General features: G+C 38.7%; 2 protein-coding genes across 5 annotated transcripts in view; one reads left to right on the forward strand and one right to left on the reverse strand.

The window, feature by feature from the left end:
- LOC119240793 (olfactory receptor 4D5) overlaps positions 1–20,716 on the forward strand; it is a 388,728-nt gene that overhangs the window by 309,215 nt on the left and 58,797 nt on the right. The gene's annotated exons all lie outside the window — the stretch shown is intronic.
- LOC119239910 (olfactory receptor 8D4-like) lies at positions 5,136–8,922 on the reverse strand. Its single transcript, XM_037504303.2, has 2 exons — positions 8,907–8,922; positions 5,136–6,091 (listed from the first exon to the last, which is right to left on the reverse strand). Exon 2 carries the CDS (start codon positions 6,075–6,077, stop codon positions 5,136–5,138), a length of 942 nt encoding a protein of 313 aa, XP_037360200.1. The 5' UTR covers positions 6,078–6,091; positions 8,907–8,922.

Below are 20,716 nucleotides of genomic sequence, written 5' to 3' on the forward strand. Positions count from 1 at the left end.
ATATTGGTACATTGTATTTGCCATTTGGTTGCCTTTCTGTGATTTGGTTCCTTATTTTGTTCTCTTCTTCCTATTCATTCTTCTGTTGGGTTTAGTTCTAGAGTTCCTTGTAATATTTTTTGGAGCTGTGCTTTTCGGCCCTCACTGCATAGGATGGGATCTGACTCCTCAGCTAGTGGTAGTCAAGAGTCTTGTGCAGAGCCCTGAGCTTCCAGAAACAAGCTGAGGCCTGGTCCACTGGGGAGCACTGTAGGACTGGGTAAGATAGGTTTCTCAGCTCCCTGTCTCCCTTGTGGTGTATTGAGGGAGGATATAGAACCTGCTCTGAGAGATGTGGCATAAACTGTGGCATGTCTAACAGTTTCTGATCATCTCCACTGCCACTGTGAGTTTGGGAGGACTGGCACTCTTTCTGTTTCCCTGAGGTTGTTGGGTAAGTGTGGGGCTCCTGAGGTCTCCTTTCACCTGGGGCTTGTGGTATCTAGATGACCCCAGTGTAGGGACCAGCCCTACGAGGCTTCATCTGATGCCCCTCCTGCTTGTGGTTAAACGGTATGTCCTTCCTGGAATAACCTCAGCTATAGCCTGTCAGTTTCAGGTGTAGTTGGTTGGTGGTTTTGTTCTGATCATTAGGTGGTGCCAGAGACATCTCCTAGAAAGCTCTCTGAACTATGCTAATTCCCTCAGGTTTCTGGGAAACAGAAGAGGGGGAGGGGAGTTCCACAACGACAGGGCTCACACCCAGCTCTGTGCCTGCCATTCTGCCCCTGTTTCCCCACCTGTCACTTTCCAGAGTTTTCAGGAGTCTCAGGATTCTCCCTTGGACTCCATACTTTTTCACCTTCTTTTCTTTTCCTGTGTGATTGAGGGTGGGGAGAAGGATCCATGATTTTCTTTCCTCCCTTACCCTGTTGTTTTAACTTTCCCTCTGCTTCTATTGGGTCACCAATTTTGTCCAACACATTTGGGACACTCCAGGAACTCATGTTATTTCTCTCTATCAATTATATTTATTTGACAGTTTAACCTGGTGTCCCTTCATCATCATGTTGGTGACTGACTTTTTAATATTGTTTAAAAATCTGTGTTCTTGAGGCCTCCCTGGTGGTGCAAGGGTTAAGAGGCAACCTATGAAGTTATCCACAGCCACTGCAGCGCGAGTTCTATTCCCAACTAGCCAGGGAGCTACCCACATGGTGCGGCAGACCTTTCCTGGCTCACCCGTTGCTCCCCTCGGAGTGTACTTTGGTTAATCTGCCTGTTCTGTTTGCCACTCTGTCTCTGGTGAATCCTCTCACCCCCTAGCACCTCTGACCTGTACCCCAGCTCTTGTATGCATAAATAAATAAATCTTTAAAAAATTAAAAAACAAAAAACAAATCTGTGTTATTTGTAATGTGTCGTCAGTGAAGACTGTTCCTTTCACTGGTGTTGCTAATGTTTTGGCAGAGATTTTATTGAACACCAGAAGCCCAAATAAATGATAATCAAACAGATGTGTGGTCTCTCTGTGTGTATGTGTTTGTGCATGTATTTCGTGAAAATGTCACCCGAAAGTAGTACATTAACTGTGATGGTGGACTATCATTGTACTTTAGCCTTCACTTTCTTCTTGCACTGAGAATACAGATCCAGAGGAGAACATTTAGAATCTTCTTAATCTTTTCTTAGCATGTCTCCTGCCCTGAGCACTGGCATGGATTTCTAGCTTTGTCTTATACGCAGGCATTTTCAAATGACTTAATTTCCCAAAGTAATTCTCTCCAGTTTTTGCTTCGAGGCATTGAGTGTTCTACTGTTTGCCTCAACTATAATCTTTTGCCCCAAGTCACTGTAGTTTGTTCATTTGCTTTGTAAGTTGATCAAGAAAAACCTGTTGCTTTTCTCTTCTAACTCTGAGTTGGGCAAGACAAACCAAACATTTTGTGTCATCACTCTTTTAGTCAGCCACCAAAAGTTTGGAGAGAAAAGCACATTTCTATGAGAATAAAGTCTGGTCTGCTTCTTTTAGATTGAGGGACTAGAACTCTGCACTGGGGATGTGGGCTTTCATCTTGAAGTCCACTACTGAATTTGAGAGTAATGTTATAGAAGCAAGTCAAATATTACAGGGTTTGCAGCAAAGCCATTTTTGAGTTTTCTTTTGAGTTAGCATTCACTTGGCTGCTATAAACCTTTGACTGTTTCCTAGAGTTCTGGTAAAATTCTCAAAGCTTCTACTGATTGTTATTGTGACTGAGGGGAGTGCACTGAAGATGGATGCCATTCTCATTTGGATCATTTTGATATCTTGTATGTTTCTCTTCTGAATACTGACTTTTTCCTATAAATTCTTCTTCTAAGAACTTTTGTAAGTTCATTTATACTAATTCTATTATCTCTGTTATTTCCATGTCTTTTTTCTATTAACTGACTTTTCTCCTGCTTATGGAAAACAATGTGTTGCTCCTTTCATGTGGAGTGATAATCTATTCCATGCAAACATCACTAATGTAACACTGTTGCATGCAAGGGTTTATAGTCTTACTTTAATCAATGATGGAATTTACTTTGTGAGACAGTTTAAATATTGCTCATCAGTTGAGTCTTTCCAGATTTTATCTTCTGTCTTTTTACAGTTAAGCTCTAAGATAGCCTTTACTACAGAAAAAATTAAATTCTGGTTCAAGAGTTCATGATTCTTCTAATTCTCTAATGTGTGCAAAAAGAAATCTCTTTTCTGACTAGTTGAATTTAGAGCTTCTACCAGATCTCTGTACTCTGAGAATTTTCACCCCACAGCTTCTCAGCTGCTAGTATTTTCTTGGCTTTGGTAAGTTCTTCTGTATACATTGGTCTTCAGCCAATTACTCAAGGTTATTCCTTTGAAGATTTATGCAACCTCTGTGTCTGTTTAACAACCCTCTTCTTGTGAGCTGTGTATCAACATTTCTAAAGCCTTCACTTCACCAAACTCTGATATCTGTCTCTTCAACACAGTTAGATACTTTCCCTGTATGTGGTCTAAAAGTGCCCTGAGATGGAATGTGCTAGTGGTGACAATGCTCACCTCATTTGTGTCTCTTCTCTCAGGAATCACACTGCTGGATACCTAATCTTCAAAGTCTCAATATTGATTTAAATATATATATTATAGCTGTTTTTCTAGTTATTTATGGCAAGTACAGAATTCTGATTTTAGTTTTTTTCTCATTGGCAGTGTGGAAGTTCTTCATTTACTAACATTCACATTTTTTTTTCCTGAAGCTATTTGGAGGTGATTGATTTTTAAAATAAATAAAATAGAAGGTTTGAAGATCTTAAACTACACATAATTTCAATATTATTCAGTTATTAATAACATTTATATTGTTTTGAGTTTATTCACTTTTTCCTTCTAAAAATATACATAATCAGTTTTTATATATCATTATAGAAACAAAGAGGTATTCTCAGCATACTCTAAATATTATGCTGAAGTTACATTTCAAATTTATTAATTATAAATTTTACGATAAGACAGAGGTGGTTATAATCCTGAAACTCTTGATTTCCTATGCAGGTGTAACTCAAAATTCTATAAATTTAAACTGGGGTTAACAGAAAGAGCACATCCAAGTCACAAGTGTTCCTTAATTCTTGGTAGAATGATGTCCCAAAATCAATAGGTAATCCCTCAACCAAATGAACTGCTCTATTCTATTTGCTACACATGTGAATGGAACTCTTTCATGAAATCATAAATTTTTCTGCTCCTAATGCTGACATGCTTGAAAAATTATATCATTTATTGCAGAGTATTTCATTAGACTCTATAGTGTTGTCTGAGTTTCCAGCTGGCAAATAGTTTTTTTCCCTTATCAATCACTTCACTATACACATAACACATATACACACATCTATATATTTTCTAATCTATTTGTGTAGAAGACATTTTGCCAATAGAAATATTCTGCAAAACTCTACTTTTGAAACATACCATTGGCTGCTGGTAAAGTCATACTCCTGACATGATCTGGAATATGCCTTCTTCCTGAACCCCCTTTGGTCCCTCTTTCTCCTCTGTTATGAAATTTTAGCCATTTTGCCTATTTCTTGAACATGCCAAGTTGTTGCATCCTTTGTAATCTGTACCTGCTTCTGCTCTATCCTTTTTACAAAAATACACTTTTCTCTTCAGTGAGGTTTCATTAAAAGTCTCTTCTTCAAGGAGATCTACCAGTGTTGCCCTAACAGCACATATTTTCCATCATAATCATATGCTGAGGAATGAATTAATGAACACATTATATTCTGTGTGTCGTGGATTATCTTCTTTATTGTGTAGGAGTTTCTTGGGACAATAAAGTTTTTCCTGTTGTTTAATTCAAAATGTATAAGGAGGAAATTAAAAACATAGAACTTACATCCTTGATTAAATGCCAACTCAAATAATTCAAAGAAAGTTTTAAATACTGCACATATATTTGGTATACAGAAAAACTGATGACTTTTAGGTAAGATTGTATAAATATAGTATATTCATCTAGATAGTCTTAGTCTAATCCTCTTATCACCAGACCAAATACTTTTATCACCTTGTTGGCTTAGCCCTTTGCTGGAGCTTCCTTACTGAATTCATGTTTGATATAATATTGACCTTTAATAAGCCCTTAAAAAATGAAAAAGTTCTTTAGTTGTATATTGTAGTCATGATTTTTGTCACACTGTTTAGTATTTCCTATGTTAATTTCCCCAAGAAAAATATTCTTTAAAGTGAGATAAATAGGAGAAAAGACTTTGTCTAATCAACAGGAATTTGGTATGGTTTTTATCTGATGCGACAGTCGTATATATCATGATTTCATTTTTTTTATTGGCCTAGTTCACAAAACTAAAATATTGATGTTCAATCCCAGAATGAAATTAAACATTAACATTTGGTATTTTATATTCCATATTTGTTGTTTCACATTTTAAAGCTATTATGTGTGCATTTATTAGTAATCTCAGTATAAAATTTCAGATATTTATTCAGAAGTATATCTGTATAAAGCTTTATCAATAACTACATCTATATTCCACCTCACTTGAAATTATTTTTAAATGGTTGGGTTATAAACACAACATACATATATATCATTATAATGAATAAGTTATTCTTAAAATTATATTAATTATGAAGATGTTTTTCTCTTTAAGAGTTTTATTACGGCATTTTGGACTTCCTTATTCCTCAGACTATAAATCAGGGGGTTCAGCATGGGATTCACAATGGTATAAAATACAGACGTCACTTTCTCCTGGATGGCTGAACTGCTAGAAGCAGGTTTGAGGTATATAGACATGAGAGACCCATAGAAAATAAGAACAGCTGTTAAGTGGGAGCCACAGGTGCTGAAAGCTTTGGCCCTGCCCTCTTTAGATTGGATGCGGAGGATGCTGGAAATTATGAAAATATATGAAATGATGATTGTCACACTGGTGGTTATCATGTTAAATCCACCAAAAACAAAAATCAAAAGTTCCTCAATATATGTGCTGGAGCAGGAGAGTTTCATAAGGGGGACGATGTCACAGTAATAATGTTTAATTTTAATGATATTTGATCCACAGAAATTCAAACTTAGCAAACAACCCTCAAAAACCATGCCAAGGGTAAGACCTACTGAGAAGACAGCAGCCACCAAGAGCGAACAGACCCGACGGGACATGATGACATTGTAGAGCAGGGGGCTGCAGATGGCGACATAGCGGTCATAGGCCATTGCTGCCAACATGTAGCACTCACAAACAGCACACACACAGAATAAAAAAAACTGAATATTGCATCCAGCATAAGAGATAGATTTATCTCTGCTTAAAATCCCTACCAGCATATTGGGGATAATAACAGAAGAATAGCAGAAATCTATGAAAGATAAACTGCTGAGAAAATAGTACATGGGAATGTGAAGTTGAGAACTCAGTGCAATTATGGAGATCATGCCGAGATTTCCCACGATGGTAGCAATGTAAATCCCCAAGAAGAGGAAGAAAAGGGGCAGCTGAAGCTCTGGTTGGTCAGTCAATCCTGAAAGAACAAACTCGGTCACTGTGGACTGATTTCTTATCCCCATTCTCCTGTGGAAATCTGTGGAGATCAAAGAGCAAAGAATCCAATTAGACAGGCAGAGACCCAGCTCAGCTCCCATTCCCATATCCAGGTTCTACATTTCTTTGCACCTGCTTCTAGATTAAACAGCAAGCGTGTGGCTACCTATACATTTAGGAACCATGCGTAAACGTTCATACTCAGTCCAGTATCTCAGATTCTTTTAGCAAAGTATAAAACCTTTAAGTCCATTGTTAGAAAGAAGACTACTGCTAAAGACCCAGGAGGAGGCTTTCCAAAGCAAATCAGCTCAGGATGGGCATAAAGAAAGGGCAGTGGGCTGAGAAAATACCTCCGCTGAGGACACACTTACCTAGGTGTGATCTCATTCTAGTATTTTAACAGAGAAGCTGCCTCTTGTTAAGGCCCATAATGATTTCTGGGTTAGGTTTCTGGTGCATTCAACAGGGTATTTATTCTGGGGCTTTAATAATAGTTGTACATGAAATAGGTATCCCAGGATCCTGTGATTTCATACATGCAGCTTTAAACAAGTTTCTTAACTGGAGGATATTTCAGAACCTCCAAAACAACTATAAAACACTCAATAATTTCAAATTTGAAAAAAGTGTCTCCGAGCATTATATTGCTCAGTACTAATGAGAAAACTGAGTTTTCATACTGAATGTCTCTGATTTAATCTAATCCTAAACTTACTGCCTGGTCATAAGCTTGTTCATGCACTTCAGTAGCTGCGTGGTAGAATGGCAGCCTCCCCAGCCTGTGTCTGCTCTTGAACTCTATGACTGTTTTCTGGGCTCACTTGAGATCTCTCTGGAAACCTCTGAGCTGGATTTAGTGCACTCCTGTAGCGCTGCCACTTTTGGCAAAGCAGCATCCCAGGTATTTTTGTTCCACCGTAGGGTTCTTGTAGCATCCAGTTTCACCCAGAATTCTCCCAGACTTGGGTGGAGATGACGCATGTGGGGCTGCCTGTTCTGGGTTCAATCTTGTTATGATTTCTGAAAAGCTGACAGGTCTTTTTCTTTTTCCCAATGATGGACTACCTCCCGAACCTCTCTAGTCTCTCTCTCTATGTCTCTCTTTTCCTATTTTTCCCAGTGATTATAAGGAGCGCCACTGAGACAGCTGCTTTAGTGAATTCGCCAGCCCAGGATCACCTGTCTCCAGGCTTTTCAAGAAGCTATTCATGTCTTCCAGCTTCCAGTCTGTTACTGTTGTATAGGACACACTTCCTCTGGGCCACTGGAGTTCCCAACGATGTTGGTGCCTCCTCCTGATTCCCCAAGTCAGTTTAAACAAGGAAGTTTCCTAATACAGCACATGTCTTATCTGAGCAAGTTCCAATTCTGTGGAAGCCTTCACTCTCCTATCTGCTCTTTTTTTTTTTTTTCCTTATCCTGAGGGATGAAGCTAGAGGAATTATGTGCAAAAGATTGATACCCCAGTGTGCTTGGAGTGCTAGTGCCATACTCTGGAGTCCTCTTTTCTCTCGTCCTTGCCAAATAGCATGCACAGGTGCAGTCCAGTCACAGAGTCCCCACAGAGAAGTATCAAAGATATCTTCAAGTAGGCTGTGTAGTCACCATTAATCTGTTTCATCATGCTTTCACAGTGTCCTTAGTGTTGCAGACTATATCTACTCTCATCAAGTGTCTAATTCCATGCATTTCCCTGTATTTTTTTTTAATCCTATGTCCACCTCTGTCTGACTTCTATCCAAGCCAGCTACTTCTTTTTCCTACTTTATATACAAACCTGTATACTAGGTCCTTGCTACTTAATATGCTGTCCAACAACTGGTCCCACCACCATCACTGGAAGGATGTGAGATGCATGATGTCATGTCCTAATCCACAGAACTGACTTAGAATCTGCAATTTAACAATCTCTAGACACGATGTGTTTGTAGACAGAGTGTGAGAAATACTATCTGGCTAATTTCCTTAACAAAGTTGGAGTCTCAAAATAGTATTGCGAAAGAGAACTAAATTGTGCATAAATGAATAATTTAAATTTTTCTGGAAGCCCTTTTTTTAAAAAATAAAAGCACACAGTTGAAGTCAATTTTAATGCTATAATTTATTCACTTGGTAAATCCAAATCACCTCATTTTAAAAAGTAAGAATATCAAGTTATAGCTGGGTGTTTCACATTCTTTAAAAAAATTTGGATTTCATAACTTATTTTATGCTTAAGCAATTCTAAAATCAAAGGAACCACATTTCAAATGCTCAGTAGTCTCATGTACATATATGGCTATACATTGAATAGCACAGGTGTAGAATAATTTTTTTCTTTACTCTGATTTCATTGTCAAAACTCAATTTCCACTTTTTAATGGAGAAAAAAATTAACAGACGTGGTGGACAGAATACTGAACCATAAATCATTACATTTAGTTTCAACACCAACTCTAGGATTTACAGTTTAGCATTTGACTCATCTGAGTGTCTCTCTGAGCTTCATGCATTAATCAGCAAGAAAATAGACACTTCAAGGATTATTGTACAAATTAAATAAGACAGTTAAGTTTGAACACAATTTGTGCATCGCGAGGTCTGCATAAATATATTTTTAGTATTACAATTCTACTTTCAGGGCTATTGATTTCACAGATTAATTCACAGATTAGCCTCTAGGACCCTTAGACAAGGTGAGTGGACAACGCACACTAAGTCTGGATGGACGTCCCAGGCCAGCTCCCTGTAGACCTAGGCTCAGTGACCTGTAAACACACAGAAGCCTTTGTGTTCATGTGGACAATCAGAGTTGATTGCAGAGCATGTCTTTAACACCTATGCAGTATGGGCATCATACCTCTGAAACTCACCTTCCCCTTCTGAAGACTTAGCTGAGTATTGCTTCTCGTAGTCTCATCCTGTTAGGAATATAATAGATTAATTATATAATCTCATCCTGTTAGGAATATAATAGATTAATTATACTTTTCTTCCTTCAGCATATAAACAACCATACAAACAAGAATAAGGTTTAATTGTAACTTTGACTTCTCTAATCACACAAACATTTTATCTCTGGAAATAAAAGGACAAGGAGTTCCCAAGTGTTTCTTATCTCCTGAGGTTTAACAGCCTATAGAGTTGTAAGAATTGTCATTTGCTGGGCCTCCCTGGTGGCACAAGGGGTTAAGATGCAACCTATGAAACTGTCTGCAACCAGGGCAGCACAAGTTTGATCCCCAGCAAGGGAGCTACCCACATGGTGCAGGAGACCTCTCTTGTCTTGCCTGCTGCTCCCCTCAGCAATGTATTTCAGTCAATCTGCCTGTTCTGTTCCCCACTCTGTCGCTGGTGAATCATTTCACGCCCCCACATCTCTGGCCTGTACCCCAGTTCTTGTATGCATAAATAAATAAATCTTTTTTAAAAAAAGAGTTGTCATTTGCTGGTTTATCAAACTCATTTTAATATAAGGAAACCTAGCCATGTAATGTAGTCACTTTTCCAGAGTTATGCAGTAGGTATAATCCAAGTTTAGAATATGTTTAGACTGTGACAATTAGGAGAATAAATGAGAAAAAGAATATTAAGAATATTAATTTTCTCATGGAAAGTGTTATTAACAATAGAGGTTGTTTCCAGTTTTATGTATTTTTAAAGGATAAGAGATGGAATCTTTTATTTATCTATCAACTCTATTTTAGATGTCTATTTTGATGGTCACTCAGAGATGAATCAACACTATTCATCAAAATTGCAATCTAGTGGCAGGTTATTGCCCAACACACACCTCAAACAAATTGAATGAATGAGCACCATGGCCTCTATGGAATAAGTATAAGGAATTATGCATAAGAGATGGAGCAGATCACTGTTCTCCACAGTGTGTGTGAAAGACAGTCTTTTGGAATAATAGTTTTAATTTCATGTATTTATTAAAATTAATTAATTGATTTTTAATTGAAGTAATTGTTGGATAAGCCCTTCAGGTATTGCAAGCATAGGGACATCAGTCACCCATAGTCCACCGTTCTAATCCCCTGTGCTTGCTTTTCTCTTTATTCTTACCTTACCCCATTTTCCTCTTCTGGTGCATCAGTTCTTTTTTTTTTTTTTAAATAATAAATTTTATTTTTATATTCCCCCATACAATTGCAAAAGCCCCATTCTGACCCCAATCCTTCCCTTCCCGCCCCCCATCCCCCAAAAAGTGTCTCTGGTTCATAGTTTTTTGTTGATTTTGATTTTCACTTTCTTATATTCATTTTCCTGGTCCCTTATTTAAGTTTTCTAGATTCCTGCTATGAGTGAGACCATCCGGTATTTTTCTTTTTCTTTTTGGCTTATTTCACTGAGCATGATCCCTTCCAGCGCCATCCATGTTGCTGCAAATTGCATGTGTTTATCTTTTTTGAATGCTGAGTAATATTCCATGGTATATATGTACCACATCTTCTTGATCCAGTCATCTATTTTTGGGCATTTGGGTTGTTTCCAAAGCTTAGCTATTGTAAACAGTGCTGCTATAAACATAGGGGTGCAGGTGTTCTTTGGAATTGATGTTTCTGTGTCCTTTGGGTAAATACCTAGGAGTGGAATTGCTGGATCATATGGAAGCTCTGTGTTTAGTAGGTCCAGAAATCTCCACACAGCTCTCCCTAGTGGTTGGACCAGTTTGCACTCCCACCAACAGTGCAGAAGAGTTCCTTTTTCTCCACACCCTCGCCAACATTTGTTGTTGCTAGTTTTTTTAATATGTGCCATTCTCACTGGTGTGAGATGGTATCTCATGGTAGTTTTGATTTGCATTTCCCTGATTACAAGTGATGTTGAACATTTTTTCATATGTCTGTTGGCCATTTGCATTTCCTCTTCAGAGAAGTTTCTTTTTAGCTCTTCTGCCCATTTTTTGACTGGATTATTTTCTTTGTTGTTGCTGAGTCTCATCAGCTCTTTGCAGATTTTTGTGATCAAGGAACCCACCTGAATGTCAAAAAACAGATAGCGGCTATATACACAATTAGAGCAAAGAAAATGATAAACTCTACATGGATAGAGCTGGAAGGGATAATGCTAAGTGGAACAAGCCAAAAGGAGAAAGATAAATAATGGATGGTGTCACTACTATGTGGACTATAGAATGTTTAGAGTATAGAATAGCTATATTTAGAACTATATTTAGAATATAGAATACCTAAGAGTCAGATAAACAAGCTTAAAAACTCACCCTTGAATGACTATAGAACTGATGCACCAGATCACAAAAAACTCACCCTTGAATGACTATAGAACTGATACACCAGATTTTTGTTGTTAATGGCTTTTTAAATGTTATGTTCTATTTATCCCCTGTTTTTTGAGGTTTTAATCATAAATGGGTGTTGAAACTTTTCAAATGATTTCATAGTATCAGTGCTATAATCATGTTATTATCTTCCTTTTTGTTTATATGGTGAATTATGATGGCTGATTTTCAGATGTTGAACCACACTTATGTCCCTGGTATAAAACCCACATCATCATGATACATGATTCTTTTAAGGAATATTTGCATTTGGTTTGCAAGGATTTTGTTGAGGATGTTTGCATCTGTGTTCCTTAGGGAAATTGGTCTGTAGTTTTCTTTTTGTGTGTTGTCTGTAGTTTTAACATTAGAGTAATCCTTGTCTCAAATTCACTTATGAAACCATCTGATTCTGGACTTTTTGGGGTACAGTTTGGATTACTGTTTCAATTTCCTTGCTTGTGATCATTTGGTTCATGATTTACACTTCTTTCATATGTAATTTGGATGATTTTATAATTCTAAGAATTTGTCATGTCTTATAGGATTTTCAATTTGTTAGTGAATGGATATTAAGCGTAGTCTCTGTCCATTGAATTTCTGCAATGTTAGTTACAATTTATCTTCTTTCTTTTTTTGATTCTATTTATTGGAAATTTCTCCATTATTTTCATGGTGAGCCTTCCTCAGGTTTTCTCTATTTTGTTTATTTTTTCATTGAGCCAAATTTGGTTTTGTAATCTTTTGGGCTGTCTTTTTATTTCTATTTCATTTATTTCTCCTTATCTTTTAAAAGCTTTTGTTCTACTGTCTAGTGGATCTGTTTCCTCTTCTTTTCCTAATTCCTTGAGACAATAGAATGTTCTTTATTTGGATGCTGTCTAGTTTTTTGATGTGGGCCTGTATTGTTATATATTTCCTCCTTACTACTGCTTTTGTTGAATCCCATAAGTTTTGGAATGGTGTGTCTTTGTTATCATTTGTGTTGAGGTAATTTTTGATTTCTTCATTGACCACTGTGGTCATTATCCATGTATTAAAGGATTTTCCTGCTTTTCTTTTAGATAATTGATTTCTTGTTTGATGCCTAGGTCCAAGAAGAGCTGGGAATGATTTCAATATTTGTGAACTCCTTGACATTTGTTTTCTTTTTAATTGCTTATTTTCTTACATCAATGTTCATTTTTGAACACTATTTAATTTCTCCCTCAGTGGTAGTCCTCAAGTTTCTCACACCACCACAGAACTTGTGAACCATCACCTTAATGCCTTGTGCTCTTCCCACCCCTGTTTTGGCTCCTCTCCTGCCCCCTCCCCTGTTGTATCTCTCAGATCTATGGTTTGCCTGCAAGATTTGTCTTTTTCCTGACCTTTTGTTGAGTTTCCCTATATTCCACCTATAAGTGACACATTGATATTTTTTCTTTTTCCTTCTGACTTACTTTCCTTAACATAACCCCTTCTAACTCCATCCATGTTGCTGCAAATGTCATGAGTTTATGTGTAGTCAGTGAGGACACTATTCCTTTCACTAGTGCTGATAGTGTTTAGGAAGAGATATTTTTGAACATGAGGAGCCCAAATAAATAGATAATCACACAGATATGTGGTCTGTATGTGTATATGTGGTCTGTATGTGTATATGTGTTTGTGCATGTATTGTGTGAAAAATATCTCCCCAACTTTGTACATTAACTGTGATGGTGGACTACCACTGTGCTTTTGCATTCACTTTCTTCTTGCACTGAGAATACAGATCCAGGGGAGGAGAGGGGGCGGAGCAACATGGCGGCGAGGAGACGCTGCGAGTAAGATCTCCCATTAAAAAAAGTGAATAGGGAGGAAAAGCGGCAGGTCCCAGTGAGAACTGGGACACGGAAGATAAACGGGTGACTCCAGCAAACTGCCCAAAGAAGAAAGTGGCCATAAAAGAGGACCAGAAGGGAGGGAAGCGCAGAACCCTGCTCCCCTCCCCCGCCCACAGAGGCTGCACTCTCCGACCGGCAGAGGGGAGGAAACAACAAACCAAAACGGCCAACAAGAAAAACGGACGCAGCAAGCGGGACTGTGAGTGGAAAGGAACTATTTCAGCCACCACACCCCGTGAACGGGAGCTGTGGAGAACCCTGCAGGATTCCCCGCGGCGGTGAGCGAACGGCTCCGGGCGCCATTAGAGAAGAACAAAGACCCCGGGAGACGCGCACACAGCCCGGGCTGCCGGTAAGCTGGCGCGGATAGCGGCGCGCTCGGCGCGCTTGAAAAGCAAGTGCAGACCAGGATCGCGGCTGCCCAGGTCCCCGCGCCTGCGACCTAGGCTTGGGAGACGACCTAGGCTTGCTGGGAGGCGCGGAGGTCCTCACTGAGGTGAAGGTCCCTCCCTGAGTGAGCAGGAACCAGGCGCCCAGGCACGGGAGCGGTGCAAAAGGCGCCCTTCCCGCGCCACTGAACTGGGCTACAGCCCGCGTCCTGGAACTGAGGGCTTTGGAACTGAGACCCAGGGCACGAAATTAGGGGCGTGGGATCCCCACGACGGTGGGGCACAAGGCAGACACAGCACCCCAAAGCCGTTGAGGTGTACCCTACCATCCCCGCTTTGCTCCCTGTCCCACGGCATGGAAAATCAGCTCCCCAAGGGCTCTAGGAGAGATCTTTGGCGCCACCTAGCGACTTGTAGACAGCACAGGCTCCTGAAGGAACTAGTGGCCAGCTGGGGAGTTAGCCCACACCCAGCCCCTTCCGAACAAGTAGTCTGAGCCCACAGGGAGAGCGAGCACCCACAGCCAGGGCAGACCAGGCACGCAGAAGAGTGTGCCTGACACCGGACGCGCAGGGAGTGTGTCCCACATCACCATTTTAGAACAGGGACATTTCTTCAGTAAAGACTACCTGCAGAAGGCTTCCTCAGGAGCCAGAGGTGAGCGGGGGAAGTTCGCCCACGCCAGACCCCCTCTGGCCTGCAGTCCAAGCCCAGAGGGGGAGCAGGAACCCACCGCCGGGGCAGACCAGGCGCACAGGGGAGTGTGTCCCCACATCGACATTTTAGGACAGGGACCTTTCTCCAATAAAGACTGCTTGAAACTGACAGATGACTCCAGGAGGAACCAGAGGGGAGAAGAGAAGCCCACCCAAGATGCCGGCCAGTCCCAACAACACAGTGTCCCAACGCATACGGCAAATTAGAAAACAGACAGTAGGGAGGAGAAGAACCACACGCAACCTAGCAACTCTCCAGAGAAAAAGCACACCACAAAAAGAAAACCAGCCCCCAGATTGCAACGACAGTAACTTGGAAGAACTTCTGAGCCTTCCAGAAAGAGAATTTAAAATTGCCGTGATTAAAAAACTGACAAGTCATAAAGGAAAACAATGATAAGGGAAAAATAATCAACGATCAGAAGAATGAAATTGAGTCCCTAAAGAGGGAAGTAAAAGAAATGCAGGAGATCAAAGAATTAGTGGAAGAACTAAAGAATTCTGGGAAAAGCAATGAAAGCAGAATTGATGAAATGGAAGAACGAATAAGTGCTCTTGAAGACACAGAAATAAAAAGAACCAAAACAGAAAAGGAAAGAGAAGTACGAAGGAAAAAGAATGAAGAAAGACTTCGGGAACTATCTGACTCCATGAGGAAAGGAAATATAAGAGTTATAGGAATACCAGAAGGAGAGGAGAGAGAAGTAGGAACAGAGAAAATATTCAAAGAGATAATTGAAGAGAACTTCCCAAATGTGAAGAAGGAGCTGAAAATTGATATACAAGAAGCAAGAAGAACACCAAACTTCCACGACGAAAGAAAAAATACAGCAAGACACATAATAGTAAAGCTCCCAAGAATCCAGGACAAGGAAAAAATAATGAAGCTGGCAAGAGGGAAGAAACAGATAACATTCAAAGGAAAGCCAATCAGGCTGACATCAGACTTCTCCGAAGAAACACTACGGGCAAGGAGAGAGTGGAGGGACATAGTCAACAGACTCCAAGAAAACAGATGCCAACCAAGAATACTCTATCCCGCAAAGCTCTCCTTCCTCTTTGAAGAAAGAATATGGACCTTCCCAGACAAACAGAAACTCCGGAATTTCATTGCAACTAAACCCCCACTCCAAAAAATACTACAAGGAGTCCTAAAGCCAGAACCTCAGAGGGACGAATAACAATGAAAGAAGGCCAAAAAAAAAAAAAGTTATTAAAAGAATAAATAAATAAAATCAAAGGAAAGACAAACACAATGGCAAATACAGATGTTAACATATCAATATTAACTCTAAATGTAAATGGACTAAACTCTTCAATAAAAAGACACAGAGTGGCAGCCTGGATTAAGAAACAAAACCCAACCTTTTGCTGTCTCCAGGAAACACATTTAGCTACAAAAGATAAAATAGGCTCAAAGTCAAAGGATGGAAAACAATCCTACAAGCAAATGGGCCAAAAAAGAAAGCAGGAACAGCTATACTTATATCAGATAAAACAGATTTCAAACTCAAAAAGATAAAAAGAGACCCCAATGGTCACTACATTATGATCAAGGGGACAATACTTCAAGAAGAAATAACACTCATTAACATATACTCACCAAACGAAGGAGCACCAAAATATATCAGACAACTGTTGTCTTCTCTGAAAACAGACATCAGAGAAAACACATACGTAGTGGGAGACTTCAACACACCACTATCAACAATGGATAGATCAACAAGACAAAAAATAAGTAAAGAAACCAAAGCTCTAAATAAGGACCTAGAGCAATTGGGCTTAACAGACATCTATAGAACACTAAACCCCAAAAAAACGGAGTACACATTTTTCTCAAGCGCACACGGATCATTCTCCAGGATCGATCACATACTGGGGCACAAGACAAACATCAACAGATACACCAAGATTGAAATCATACCAACCATCTTTTCTGACCATGAAGGCATCAAACTAGAACTAAACCATAAAAAGAAGGCAAGGAACTTTCCTACCTCATGGAGATTAAAAACCACACTACTGGAAGACCACTGGACTAATGAGGAGATCAAAGAAGAAATTAAAAATTTTTTGAATTGAACGACAAGGAGGACACCAATATCCTAAATGTATGGGATGCAGCAAAAGCAGTAATAAGAGGAAAATATATAGCAATAGAAGCTCACATCAAGAAACAAGAAAGAACTCAAAGAAACAACCTAATCTCGAAGCTCAAAGATCTAGAAAAAGAACAACAAAAAAAACCCAAAACCAGTAGAGAAAAGAAATAATAAAACCAAAGCAGAAATAAATGAAATTGAAACTAAAAAAACAATCCAAAAGATCAATGAAATCAAGAGCTGGTTCTTTGAAAAAATCAATAAAATAGACAAACCCCTAGCCAGGCTCACAAAGGAAAAAAGGGAGAAAGCACAAATAAACAGGATCATCAATGAAAGAGGAGAAATCACAACAGACACAGCAGAAATCAAAAGAATAATCAGTAACTACTATGAACAGTTATATGTAAATAAGTTTAATAATCTAGAGGAGATGGACAATTCCTACAACTCTACAATCACCCAAGCTAGATAAAGAAGAAATAGAACACCTAAACAGACCAATTACAATTAGCGAAATTGAAATGGTAATCAAAAACCTCCCCAAAAACAAAAGCCCAGGACCTGATGGATTTACAAATGAATTCTACCAAACATTCAGAGACGAATTAGTGCCTATCCTTCACAAACTCTTCCAAAAAATTGAGAAGGAAGGGACAATACCAAACACGTTCTATGAAGCCAATATTACACTAATACCAAAACCGAACAAGGACAACACTAAAAAGGAAAACTATAGGCCAATCTCCCTAATGAACACTGATGCAAAAATCCTCAATAAAATCTTAGCCATCAGAATCCAACAATGTATCCATAAGATAATTCACCACGACCAAGTAGGATTCATTCCAGGGGCACAAGGATGGTTTAACATCCGAAAATCAATCAACGTTATCCAACACATCAACAAAAAGAAATATAAAAACCATATGATAATATCAATAGATGCTGAGAAAGCTTTCGACAAAGTGCAACACCCATTCATGATAAAAGCCCTTGAAATTCTTGGGATACAAGGAACATACATCAACATCATAAAGGCCATCTATGACAAGCCAACAGCCAGCATCATTCTCAATGGTGAAAAGCTGAAAGCAATTCCATTAAGATCTGGAACAAGACAAGGATGTCCACTCTCACCACTGCTTTTCAATATAATACTGGAAGTCCTAGCCAGGGCAATAAGACAAGAGAAAGACATCCAAGGAATCCAAATAGGAAAAGAAGAAGTCAAACTATCACTATTTGCAGACGATATGATATTATACATAGAGAACCCCAAAAACTCCACAGAAAAGCTAATTCAACTCATCAATCAGTTCAGTAAAGTGGCAGGATACAAAATCAACATGCAAAAGTCAGTAGCCTTCCTATACACAAACAATAAATCTGAAGAAGAAGAAATCAAAAAACCATCCCTTTTGTTATTGAAACAAAAAAATCAAATATTTGGGAATAAATCTAACAAAAGAGATAAAGGACCTATACAAAGAAAACTATAAAACACTGTTAAAAGAAATAGAAGAAGACACAAAGAAATGGAGAGACATCCCCTGCTCGTGGATTGGAAGAATAAACATTATTAAAATGGCCATCCTTCCAAAAGCAATATACAGATTCAATGCTATTCCAATCAAAATTTCAATGTCATTCTTCAAAGAAATAGAACAATTATTGATGAAATTCATATGGAATCACAAAAAACCCCGAATAGCCAAAGCTCTCCTGAAAAAAAAGAAGGGAATGGAGGCATTACACTCCCAGACTTCAAACTATACTACAAAGCCATAATCATCAAAACTGCATGGTATTGGAACAAGAACAGACATACAGACCAATGGAATCGAATAGAAAATCCAGAAATAAATCCACAGATTTATGGTCAACTAATCTTTGACAAAGGAGCAAAGACTATGCATTGGAGCAAAGAAAGTTTGTTCAATAAATGGTGCTGGGAAAACTGGGTCGCTACATGCAAAAGAATGAAGCCTGACCACTACCTCACACCATACACAAAAATCAACTCAAAATGGATTAAAGAACTAGACATAAGACCTGAAACCATAAAATATATAGAAGGAAATATAGGCGAAACACTACGTGATCTGCACATCAAAGACATCTTTACAGACACATCACCCAAAGCAGTGATAGTGAAGGCAAAGATAAACAGCTGGGACTACATCAAATTAAAGAGCTTCTGCACAGCAAAAGAGACAATAACAAAAACAAAGAGAAACCCCACTGACTGGGAGAACATCTTTGCACCCAACACTAATGATAAAGGACTGATCACAAAAATCTGCAAAGAGCTGATGAGACTCAGCAACAACAAAGAAAATAATCCAGTCAAAAATGGGCAGAAGAGCTAAAAGAAACTTCTCTGAAGAGGAAATGCAAATGGCCAACAGGCATATGAAAAAATGTTCAACATCACTTGCCATCAGGGAAATGCAAATCAAAACTACCATGAGATACCATCTTACACCAGTGAGAATGGCACATATTAAAAAAACTAGCAACAACAAATGCTGGCGAGGGTGTGGAGAAAAAGGAACTCTTCTGCACTGTTGGTGGGAGTGCAAACTGGTCCAACCACTGTGGAGAGCTGTGTGGAGATTTCTGGACCTACTAAACACAGAGCTTCCATATGATCCAGCAATTCCACTCCTAGGTATTTACCCAAAGGACACAGAAACATCAATTCCAAAGAACACCTGCACCCCTATGTTTATAGCAGCACTGTTTACAATAGCTAAGCTTTGGAAACAACCCAAATGCCCAAAATAGATGACTGGATCAAGAAGATGTGGTACATATATACCATGGAATATTACTCAGCATTCAAAAAAGATAAACACATGCAATTTGCAGCAACATGGATGGCGCTGGAAGGGATCATGCTCAGCGAAATAAGCCAAAAAGAAAAGAAAAATACCGGATGGTCTCACTCATAGCAGGAATCTAGAAAACTTAAATAAGGGACCAGGAAAATGAATAACTATAAGAAAGTGAAAATCAAAATCAACAAAAAACTATGAACCAGAGACTCTTTTAGGCGGGCGGGGGCGGGAGGGGAGGGATTGGGGTCAGAATGGGGGCTGCAATTGTATGGGGAATATAACAATAAAATTTATAAAAAAAAAAAAAAAAACAGATCCAGGGGAGAACATTTAGAATATTCTCAATCTTTTCTTTGTATGTCTCCTGCCCTGAGAATTTGCTTGGATTTCTAGCTTTGTCTTATACACAGGCACTTTTAAAAAACCTAATTCCAAAGTAATTCTCTCCAGTTTTTACTTCTACTTTCAGTGCTCTACTGTTTGTCTCAACTGTGATATTTTTCCCCAAGTCACTGTAGTTTGTTCATTTGCTTTGTAAGTTGATCAAGAAAAGCCTGCAGCTTTTCTCGTCTAAGTTCTGAGTTCGACAAAACAAACCAAATATTTTGTGTCTTCAGTCTTTTAGACAGCCACCAGAAGTTTGGAGAGAAAAGCACATTTCTTTGAGAATAAAGTCTGGTCTGCTTCTTTCAGATTGAGGGACTAGAACTCCACATTGGGGACATGGGCTGTCATCTTCAAGTCCACTACTGAATTTGAGAGAGATGTTGTAGAAGCAAGGCAAATGTTACAGAGTTTAATTAGCATTTTTGAGTTTTCTCTTGAGTTAGCATTCACTTGGTTACTATAAACCTTTGACTGTTTACTAGAGTTCTGGTAAAATTCTCAAAGCTTCTAGTGATTTTTATTGTGTCTGAGGGGAGTGCGCTGAGGGTGGAGGTGACTTTTCTGCTGTTTTCACTGATGCCATTCCCATTTGGATCATTTTGATATCTTGTATGTTTCTCTTCTGAATACTTACTTTTTCCTATAAATTCTTCTTCTAAGAACTTTTGTAAGTTCATTTATACTAATTCTGTTATCTCTGTTATTTCCATGTATTTTTCTATTAACTGATTTTTCTCCTGCTTATGGAAAACAGTGTGTTAAGCCTTGGGTGTGGAGTGATGATCTATTCTATGCAAATATAACTAATGTAACATTGTTACATGGTTACATGCACGATTTTATAGTTTTCCTTTCATCAATGTTGAAAGTTACTTTGTGAGACAATTTAGATATTATCAGTTGAGTCTTTTCAAATTTTATGTCTCTTTACCATTGAGCTCTGGAATAACCTTTACTACAGAAAAAATTAAGCGTAATGTTGGTTCATGATGCTTCTGATTCTCCAATGTGTGCAAAAAGAAATCTCTTTTCTGACTAGTTGGATTTAGAGCTTCAACCAGATCTCTGCACTCTGAGATGTTTTCACCCCA

The sequence above is a fragment of the Talpa occidentalis genome, unplaced genomic scaffold, assembly GCF_014898055.3.
Source record: "Talpa occidentalis isolate TD23 unplaced genomic scaffold, MPIMG_talOcc4v2.1 talOcc4.12, whole genome shotgun sequence".
Lineage (NCBI taxonomy): Eukaryota > Metazoa > Chordata > Mammalia > Eulipotyphla > Talpidae > Talpa > Talpa occidentalis.

Excerpts from the sequence above, each read along its gene's own strand:
- LOC119239910 (XM_037504303.2), bottom strand. The coding sequence starts at position 6,077 with ATGGGGATAAGAAATCAGTCCACAGTGACCGAGTTTGTTCTTTCAGGA.